This window comes from Megalobrama amblycephala, linkage group LG9, assembly GCF_018812025.1.
Source record: "Megalobrama amblycephala isolate DHTTF-2021 linkage group LG9, ASM1881202v1, whole genome shotgun sequence".
NCBI classification, from domain to species: Eukaryota; Metazoa; Chordata; class Actinopteri; order Cypriniformes; family Xenocyprididae; genus Megalobrama; species Megalobrama amblycephala.
Genome location: NC_063052.1, coordinates 9,959,718 through 9,970,743, shown reverse-complemented (window position 1 = coordinate 9,970,743; position 11,026 = coordinate 9,959,718). Strand labels below are relative to the sequence as shown.

General features: G+C 37.6%; 1 protein-coding gene across 3 annotated transcripts in view; it reads left to right on the top strand.

Annotated features, from left to right (window-relative positions):
* Positions 1 to 2,599: 2,599 nt before the first annotated feature.
* Positions 2,600 to 11,026, top strand: part of smap2 (small ArfGAP2) — a 28,198-nt gene continuing 19,771 nt past the window's right edge. The window contains exon 1 of one of the 3 annotated variants that reach the window (XM_048201526.1): positions 2,600 to 3,215. In XM_048201526.1, coding sequence (XP_048057483.1) covers positions 3,113 to 3,215 — 103 coding nt within the window. In that variant the 5' untranslated portion in view covers positions 2,600 to 3,112. Of the gene's footprint in view, positions 3,216 to 6,665; positions 7,091 to 11,026 lie in introns of those variants that run through there. The other 2 variants (XM_048201525.1, XM_048201527.1) reach the window with 2 other exon arrangements.

Here is an 11,026-nt window from a genome sequence, read left to right as displayed (position 1 = left end):
CCTGACAGCAATCACTATGTTAAGCAGTCTAAATGTATTTGTATAAATATATATAGTCTATGAAAGGCGTAGGACCATAAAATGTTAGTTCAATCATTGCATTCGGTCCGAATGAAGCCAGCAACCTAACTTTAGTTTAGTAGTACTGTTACTCACTGTACTGTAAAATTTTCTCACCGGTGAATGACACATAATCCAATAACGTTGTCTCTGGTCGTCTCGCTTCTGGTCTGTGCGCGTTCATGTGTTTTGGAGAAGGCGTGGCTTTGGATGGCGATTTGCAGGGAGGGTGGGCAAAGCCTCTGGAAGGCAAGCCTGCAGCCTTTAGCCAAAAAAGCATAACGGCTAATGCTAACGCTCCGCCTCTGGCGGTACGCAGGGAAGGAGACCAGAGGCCGTTTTTGGAATGGATGTCAATGGATGAGAGGCTTCACTATGCTGATTAAACAGCTTTTGTGGGGAAATATCATTTAATTTATCGACAGCCTGTTTGCTAATCTTCAGCATGTTTTACACTAAACAATACTTTCGTTGGAACTATATGTAGATTTTAGCTTAATAAAAATGTATTTTTTTAAGAGAAGACAGACCAGGGAATGTTGCAACTGATGTCACTGCCATTACACGATAGGCTGAGAGGTGCAGCACGTGATTAAGTTAGCTTTACGCTTTCCCCAGTGGGAAGAGATACAGACCCTCCTATTTCCCTATAATAATATGATCTCTGGGGTGGGATCGTATGCTTTCAATGCTAGCAGGCTAACGTTTTGCATTTTCCAGAATCACCTACTTTAAGTTCACACTGTTGTACTGGGATTAACCACAGGTAGATCATCAACTATATTCCACAAAGTGTAAAATTACCAGAAAGTGTCCAAAGACGTCCTAATTTTGATTTGTAAACATTAGAAAAGACCTAGGCCTAGTTGTCTTTTAAATATAGTGAATATTTCTCAGGGTGCATTTATTTAAATACATTTCTGCATATACCTTACAGTCACAGTTATTTTTATATTACAGTTCAAACGCATGTTTGTGACAATAGTGGGGCATGGTTGTCACATGCGGGGCAGTGTTATTTTAGTATTATTAATATACTATTATAGTATTTACTAATATTTAAAATTAGTTTCTATTCTTCTATTTTCATTTTAGTTTAGGTTTTAATAATTTTGCTGTGTGTTTTGTCATTTTATTTATTTATTTATTTATTTATTTATTTTGTCAAAAAAAAAATGAAAATGAATAAAAAGTTATTTATTTCATTGCAGTTAGTTGCATCATCTACTTTTTTAATTAGTATAGTTTAAGGTTTTTTATATAATATTTTATTTGTATTTTTATATTCAGATTTAGTTCAGTTAACGAAAATGATGTGGCATGAGTTGAAACAGTGAAATCAGCCATTAATAATCTATTATAGGCTTTTCAGTCGAATCTTAGTAGGCTAAAACTAAAACAATATTTAAACAACAAACACTTCATGATGTAAAAAATGTAAAAAGCTAAATAAATAAATGAAATAAATATACAGAAATCAGACTTTTCCCCCTGACAATTACATGAATACATTTTAAACACATTTGGAAACTTGCCCTGATGAACCCTTTATAAAAAATACTCCTTCTCCTGAGAACACATTTCAACCTTTTTGTTAAAATCTACATTTATCATAGTTGACACTTGCCTGAGTGTATGTCGGTGCGATTTAAGATACAGTCCTTAAAGGGTTAGTTCACCCAAAAATGAAAATAATGTAATTTATTACTTACCCTCATGCCGTTCATCACCCGTAAGACCTTCATTAATCTTCGTAACACAAATTAAGATATTTTTTGATGAAATCCGATGGCTCAGTGAGGCCTGCATAGCCAGCAATGACATTTCCCTCTCTCAAGATCCATTAATGTACTAAAAACATATTTAAATCAGTTCAATGTGAGTTCAGTGGTTCAATATTAATATTATAAAGCAACTAGAATATTTTTGGTGCGCCAAAAAAACAAATGAACGACTTTTATATTGATGGCCGATTTCAAAACACTGCTTCAGGAAGCTTCGGAACGTTATGAATCTTTTGAGTTGAATCATGATTCGGATCGCGTGTCAAACCGCCAAACTGCTGAAATCACGTGACTTTGGCGCTCCGAACCGCTGATTCATAACGCTCAGGCTTCCTGAAGCAGTGTTTTGAAATCGGCCATCACTATATAAGTCGTTATTTTGCTTTTTTTTGGCGTACCAAAAATATTCTTGTCACTTTATAATATTAATATTGAACCACTGTACTCACATGAACTGATTTAAATATGTTTTTAGTACCTTTATAGGATCTTGAGAGAGGAAATGTCATTGCTCCCTATGGAGGCCTCACGGAGCCATCGGATTTCAACAAAAATATCTTATAATTTGGGTTCCGAAGATTAACGAATGTCGTACGGGTGTGGAACGGCATGAGGGTGAAGTAATAAATGAACAGAATTTTAATTTTTGGGTGAACTAAACCCTTTAAACATCATTTCTTGTGTGACAAGACGAACATGAATGAATGTTGAACCGCAGTGTCGCGTTACCCCACAGGGGGGCGCAATTTCCCATTTTCTAGAAATTACACAAAGGGGTTGTAATTCACATCGAGCAGCGAACATCACGACCGCAATTGTCCATCAGATGCTGAATGTAGTCGAGATCTTTAAATACTGAATGTTTTAAACAGCACATGTCTGCCGTCCATTAGCAGACACAACAGAGGCAGTGCTGTGACTAGCGCAGCTGAGATGAGTAACGTTAATACTGAAGTGTAGCGGTTGAACGTGCTCGATGTGTCTCTGATACTGCGGGTGGAAAGTTGGGTGTCAAGGACCAGCGAATGTACAGAGGGGAATATGGTGTTTTTATATGATCCGTGGCTCACAGCTTTTTCCTCTTCCTGTTAAGATTAGCGGAAGCCAGCAGTACAGTAGTGGTTTTTTCTCTTCATCTACAGCAGCCGGTTGTGGCTGTCAGTGATCCGCTTCCCGGTGTTTCATTAACGGACAGACATCTGAACATCTTCTCAGCGGCTTTGGACTATTACAGACCAGATAGATCAGTGAGATACTTATTTCTGAAGATGACGGGCAAATCAGTCAAAGACATTGACCGCTATCAGGCTGTTCTCACATCTCTTCTCGCCTCAGAGGAAAACAAGTTTTGCGCTGATTGTCACGCCAAAGGTAAGATTCATATTTCATAAGAGCTTTGTATTGAACAGCTCTTACTATGGTTTCCTATTTCTGCAGTTAGAAAGTTCAGTGTTTGTGTATAAGAGTTTGGGATTAGGCCCTGTGTGTTTTACATCAGTTTGCTTCGTGGTGTTGATGTCCGATTCGCAGAGCGAATCGTTCTTTTGAATCGGATCTTTTTAATGAATCAATTGAACCGTTGTGGGTTGCGCGATGCTTTCAGAAAACATAGTAAAGTATGACTCGAATGTATTTATCAACAAGCATAAGAATTAAAGCATTTTATTAAAACGTACATAACATTTTCTTATCCCCCTAGAGATGTACAGTATGTACATTTTAGTATTTTGTAACGTAAATGCAAATTAAAATTTAGTTTTAAATGACTCGATTGGCTGCAGCAGACTGAAACCTTTTATAACCAAAACTAATCGAAAATAATAAGCCTGGAATATGTCTTTGGTGGCCTTATTAAATGTTTTATAGCGTAATAAGGACAATGTGATGGCGTAATCACGTCCAGACATAAAGTAATTACTGAATCGTTTTCAAACTAGTTCTTTGAAAGGAGTTGTTTAAAAGAACCGATTCGCGTTAATGAATCGAACTTCCTTTAACCATTTGGTGTGATATATATGTAATACACAACACTGCCCGGCAAAAAAGGTCGCTGTTTGGATTTTAATTGGCAGATACTTAAGAGTCTATGGATGGATCATTATTACAGTGATTATTATGTTTCTAGCATGTTATATGTTTGGCAATGGTTCTTTTAATCCTAAAAGATGGAGTGTGTAGCTTTTCATTTCTTAAACAACCATGTAGAAAGACACATCATGGCCATATTCCAGGATGACAATGTCAGGATTTCAACCAGGGTTAAAATTGTTAAAGTATGGTTCAGAGAGCATGAAGAATCATTTTCACACATGAATTGGCTCCTCTGAGTCCTGACCTTAATTTCATTGAAAGTTTTTGGGATGTGCTAGGAGTAGACTTTACAGAGTGCTCACCTCTTGCATTGTCAGTACAAGATCTTGACCAAAAATTGATGCACCTCTTGATGGAAAAACATCAGAACATTTATTTCCATCGAGAGGTACATCATTTTTTGGTCAAGATCTTGTATTGACAATGCAAGTGGTGAGAACTCTGTAAAGTTTACTCCAGCTCATCCCAAAAACTTACACTGAGGTTAAGGTCAGTGCCAATTCATGTGTGAAAATGATTCTTCATGCTCCCTCCCAACAATTCTTTCACAATTTGAGCATGATGAATCTTGTCATTGTCATCCTGGAATATGGCCATGATACATCTTAATACATGGTTGCTTAAGAAAAGAAAAGCTACACACTCCATCCTTCAGGGTTAAAAGAACTGGTTGCCAAACATATAACATGCTTAAAAAAAAACACTGTAATAATGTAATAATCCATCCATAGACTCCATAGACTTTGTCCGGGCAGTGTATCTGTGCAGGTGTGTTGCAGGTGCAAAAACAACTGGACAAAAAGACAGTTATTATACTTTGTTATTGTTACATCCTGTTATTAACCACAAAAAGAACAAAGCAGGTCTATCATTTATCTTCTCATTTTGTCAACTACTGGACTTTTATCACGCTGAAGCTATAGAAAATTCATGAGCAAACATTAGCATAATGCAGTACAGCTGAATCACAGATTTTGCAACTATTTCTTCCATCTTCACAACTTAAGGTTTTTTGTATTGTCAGTTCTTAAAGGCTGCCTTTAACTCCACTGTAGAAAAATGAAGCCTGAAAATCCAAGAAATGGTTGTTGTCCATTGTCATTCAGAGATGGAGCCTCAGCAGACTCAATCACAAGCGCAGCTGTCAATCATAACATTACATCCAAACTTTTTGGAAAAATTAACACTTGAATGTACATCTGCGTGATAAGAGCTACCTACACGGACATAAACCGTAGGTGTTTCTCAATGTCAAGGAAGGATCCTCGGAAGCCAGAATTTTGAGGATGCTACGTCATCGACATCCGTCGAAGGACTGTTCCAATGTCGAGGATCCTCGGAATTTCAAACAAGGACTGAGTCCTTCATTCGAAAAATATCCCATATACAGGAAAGGATGCATAGGTGTAGCCTTCGCGCTCTTCGTTCTCTCCAATCACCCACAATCCTATGCGCGCAGCTTTGCGATCTTGTTCAAAAATGATTTTTTAAAAAAAAAAAAATGTCGGACGTTAGCGGGCAATATGCTTTCAAATGTAAGTATATTTACGTTACCAAACATTTGTTATAACTGTAGTAAATATGTCAGATAAATCAAATTTAACGTTTAAATGCCAGTACAAATTACTACCGTATTGATATTATAAATTATACAAATACAAATTACGTTATTGATGGCTAACTGAACCGGACCGTCATTTAACAATTGTTAGCTTGGTTGCCGTCACCGGCATTTCTTTTACCTTTTCACTGACGTAATGATGCAATGACGTGCTCTTGCTAGTCTGTTCCATTTACGTGTTCTCCGAATGCTAAAGAGGAGCCTCGCCTAGCCTCTGAAGGAAGTGACTTGGAAGGACCAGTCCTGCCAAGGAAGTATCCTTGACATTGAGAAACGCCTCGTCTTTGGAAAGAAATTATTTGAAGTTTAATTGCATTTTTTAGTTTGACTCACGTCCCTTTCAATTACATGGAGAGGGCGGGGATTTATGACCTATACTGCAGCTAGCCACCAAGGGGCAATCAAAATGCTTTGGCTTCACTTTTCAGGAAGTGTGCGGTACACTAGTTTTAGACATACACTCGCAAACTTCCCCTCGAGGGAATAATTGTTGCATTGTGGTCTGTGCATCTGCCTGAAGTGTAAATGTTGAGTAGACTTGCTCCCTCGGTCAAAACCGAGTGGTTCGAGGGTCTGTCCAAATAAACTTCCCTCGTCCACTTGAAGAAGTTGAATGCACTTCAAAATGGCGGTGGGAATTCCCCCGAGGGGAAGTGCTTAAGGAAGTTCGCGAGTGTAGGTTTAAAAGTGGATGCGAGTAGATGATTTTGATTAAAAATTAGGAGTGCACATGCATTAAAAATAATGATGTGCACAGATAAATAGTTTATAATAAATGCTGCAATATTTGATAAAAAAAAAATGTCAAATTTTGATTTTATGGTGACTTTAATGTATGTTTATTTATTTAATTTATTCTTTCTAACTAACCACAGTATTGAATTGGCCTTAGGATAAAGTTCATTTAACAATGATAATGCCATTCTGTTTTTCAATTTGAGATGGTACTGAAGATACTTCTGCTGTTGTGGTTAACATGAATATGTGTTACACAACATTGCATAAATGACACTACACACAAACATGGTTACGCTGGCCAAATTGTGCTGCTTCTGTGATTCTGCTTGCCAAATCCTTTATGTTGGCTGACTTCCCTGTTTGACCTCCAGCTCATAAGGGACACAATTCTGCCCTTCTCTTTATTCTGAGAGGACGACTGCTATTGGTTGGATCATGTAATCTGTTCCCAGCCCTCCCTGTCTCTTGCACTGAGCTTGAGGACACCCAAAACTTCTCATGTCCTCTCTCAACCATATTCCAGTTGTACTCTGCCCTATTTGAATGCCTCACTACTTGCCAAGTGGTTGTGTAATGTACATTTGTTCCCTATTTCATACTATCTATTGCACAATACATGTAGATGGGAGAGAAGAAGCTTGTGTAATACAGCAACAGGATTTCCCTTCTTTGGAAAAGGGAACAATCCCACAAGCAGTGAAATTTAAAGCAGGCATATGCTTAGAGAACCTGAATTTAGTTACAGCTCTGTGTCAAAATGAAGACCAGGCCTAGATGTATTTCCAGAATGAATAAGGTAAACAGTAGCTCGCAGTGGTCAAGCAAGGCTAACGGATTACTTTATTCATGTGACAAACCGCACATAAATGTGTACAAATGTGTACTTTGCTCACACTGAAAAAACAACAAACTGTGTTTTGTGTTGAAACCGTGGCAGAAATTTTGTTTAATGGACAACTGGCATTTGACTATGAAAGTTAGTCATTATAAAGGGTTACAGTGTTCATATGAATTTATTACTGCATTTCTGTATAGCACTTTGCCGTAGTGATACTAGTGTGTGAGAACCTGAATAGGGCAGGTGGCTTGAAGATCTAATTAGCAACTTGTGCTAAAGAGTTTTATGTGTGGAAATAACACTAGCCTATTTCACGTCACAGGCTACAACACAGCTTCCTCTTGCATGTGAGATTGTTTGTTTTCTGTCCGTTTTGTGCATAATAGAGAAGAGTGTTCTTATTGTTAAAGAGAGTCATGTGATAGACGGGGTATTGTGTATTGGTAATGCTCTGCCATGTGTTTTGAACCCAGTATCCAACTTTTATTTGCTACACCTGCCAGTGACAGATGAATTGAGAAACTTTACTGCCCATAAATAGTTCTTATTGGTCATGGCAGTGTATTGTTTGCATTCTTTTCTTTTCTTAAAATGCATTTAATGCATTTCACATTATTTAGCTGTGTGATAAACATTGCAAGTCATTGTATCACTTGCAGAATTATACACTAGATAGAGATGAGCCAGTCTCTTAGTGAAACTGCACCTGTTACAAAAACATTGATTTAATTCCTTTTATGATTTTGTTTTTGGTGGCTTAATGCGAGAAGTTTTCCACACGCACCACCAGTCAAAAGTTTGGAAAATGATTGGGTCTTGTTGCAAACTTTGAGTCAATTGTGACCATTTACATTTTTATTAATATGGTGAAATAAAGTCAAAATTAAAATGAATGTCAATAAAGACATTTAATCAAAGGCTAGTATAGATTTAGAAAGACAGTTTACTCCTATTACTTATAAATGGGAGAAACTGCAATGCGCAATATGGTGGAATACATCCCACCTTCTAAGGAAAATGCCCAAAATAGCTGCCTGGAGGCATTGCAAATATGGCCACAGAGTGAACAGACTTGATTTAATATAATGTTTGTTATGTTTACTTTCAGTTCAGTAATGGTGTGTTCACACTTGCAGTTCGGTTCGTTTGATTTGTTTGTTCCAGACCAAAAAAAAACCTATTTTGTTCTGGTCCACTTACCATTCACATTGGCATATTTAACACCAAACCTATACTGAACCTAAAGTCATTGGGATATGTTCACACCCTGATTGGTCAGTTTTTATAAAGTATATTTTGCGACATAACATCCAAAATAATGTTGTATTCAGGGCTAAATGCGCTTGTTGTATACGCATAGCCAACATATGATGGTATTTTGACCAGCTGAGAAACCGTGAAGAGCTTATAAAATGTGTAAAGGAGTCAAAACAGAGGCAGGAATCCCTCCATCACACACACAAAAAAAGATGATCTGCTGCGAAGACGATGCATTTTCTGATGCCTGTAACGAACTGTCATGGGCAACAACACGACTATGACAAGAAAAAACAGGTATGCTTGAGCATTCTTTCCTATTTAGGGTCGCATCTTGTGACATCATGTTGCATTTTTGGTTCGTTTAAATGTCTTTGGTCTGTCTTGCAGTCATATTTAATTTGAACTGCACCAAAGTTTGTTTGGAAGTGGACCGAGACCCATCTTTTCAGCTTGTTGGGTGCACACCAGGGTTCCGATGGTAGCGTTCACACTTATTCAATGAACCACACTAACAGAGCAGTCACACCAGGGTTTGTTTTAATCTAACCACACATGCCACATGTGAACACACCCTAAGTGATCTTAAAGGTGCCCTAGAACTTTTTTTTAAAAAGATGTAATATAAGTCTAAGGTGTCCCCGGAATGTGTCTGTGAATTTTCAGCTCAAAATACCCCATAGATTTTTTTTAATTCATTTTTTTAACTGCCTATTTTGGGGCATCATTATAAATGAGCCGATTCAGGGCTACTGGCCCTTTAATTCTCCTGCTCCACGCCCACGGAGCTCGCGCTTGCCTTGAACAGTGCATAAACAAAGTTTACACAGCTAATATAACCCTCAAATGGATCTTTACAAAGTGTTCGTCATGTATGCGTCGGATTATGTGAGTATTATATACTGTTATATTGTTTACATTTGATTCTGAATGGATTTGAGGCTATGCTCCGTGGCTAACGGCTAATGCTACACTGTTGGAGAGATTTATAAAGAATGAAGTTGTGTTTATGAATTATACAGACTGCAAGTGTTTAAAAATGAAAATAGCGACGGCTCTTGTATCCGTGAATACAGTAAGAAACGATGGTAACTTTAAACACATTTAACAGTACATTAGCAACATGCTAACGAAACATTTAGAAAGACAATTTACAAATATCACAAAAAATATCATGTTATCATGAATCATGTCAGTTATTATTGCTCCATCTGCCATTTTTTGCTATTGTTCTTGCTTGCTTACCTAGTCTGATGATTCACCTGTGCACATCCAGACGTTAATACTGGCTGCCCTTGTCTAATGCCTTTCATAATGTTGGGAACATGGGCTGGCATATGCAAATATTGGGGCGTACACCCCGACTGTTACGTAACAGTCGGTGTTATGTTGAGATTCGCCTGTTCTTCTGAGGTCTTTTAAGCAAATGAGATTTATACAAGAAGGAGGAAACAATGGTGTTTGAGACTCACTATATGTCATTTCCATGTACTGAACTCTTGTTATTTGACTATGCCAAGATAAATTCAAATTTTTCATTCGAGGGCACCTTTAAACATACAGTTTGTGCTAATGTCAACTTATCAGGGTTTTCATTGCACTGAGGTAAAAGTTGTTGGAAATGTAATTTTGTCACGTCAAGCAAGTTTCCCAGCCAGCTGTACACTTGTTTGGCTTGTGAGTGATAATTGTTGGCTCCTGCTTTAATGTGTTTGCTAAATGCATTAATCATAATTTAGAGATAGACAACTGTAAGCATACTCAGAAATAGGCCCAGATATTGTGCTGTTGTGATAGGAAACCACAAGAACTCTTCTAGAAACTGTTTTAGTTAAGTATAGATTTCCTTTGATGGTTTCCTTTTAAGCGTGTCACCTTAGCAACTTTGCATGATGGTAACTACCTGTTTCTTCCTGTTTTGGCTGAAGCTCACTTTCATTAGTCTGTAATTCAGAGTTGAGTTGCAATTATGGAAGTAATACAAGGAGCTATAATAATCTCTGGAGTTCAACTGATGCCATCTTTTAACAATCCATTCATTAAGCTGCTGGAACTGTGCATGCCCCATTAAAGAGCTATTTCTTATCTTTATTATGCCTGTCGATGCTCATACTTATCTGTTTCTCATTGTGCATCATTTTTTACTAGTTTCACTTTGATTGTATGTGAGGGACAGGTTGTGTTGGAAATGGAAATCAGAGAACGGAAGTGGTTTTACGTTTGACCTTTTCTCCCAGAACACCTTGGTATGAGGCTCATTTGCATTCTCTTGTTCTGCGGTTGTCATGGAGATATCACCGTGGAGGCTGGAGTGGATTGAGGATGTGATGCGGGAGGATACGATGACTGTCCCTTATAGACCCTCTTGGTCTCTCACCGAAGGAGCCAGTCTACTTCTGTTCCAACCCAGGCTCATTGGAAAAACGTGTATGTGGCGGCATTTCTACAAAATATTACGTTGCTTCTTGCAGTTTTTGTGACACTTTCAAAGTGAAATGTCCATTGAATGTCACGAAAAACACATGCATTAACACCCGTTGCATAATCTGAATTATTTAAAAAAAAAAAAAAAAAAAAAACAGTTTGAATGAATGAATCAATGATTCACTTCACTTGTTTCATTACTGGATGAATAAG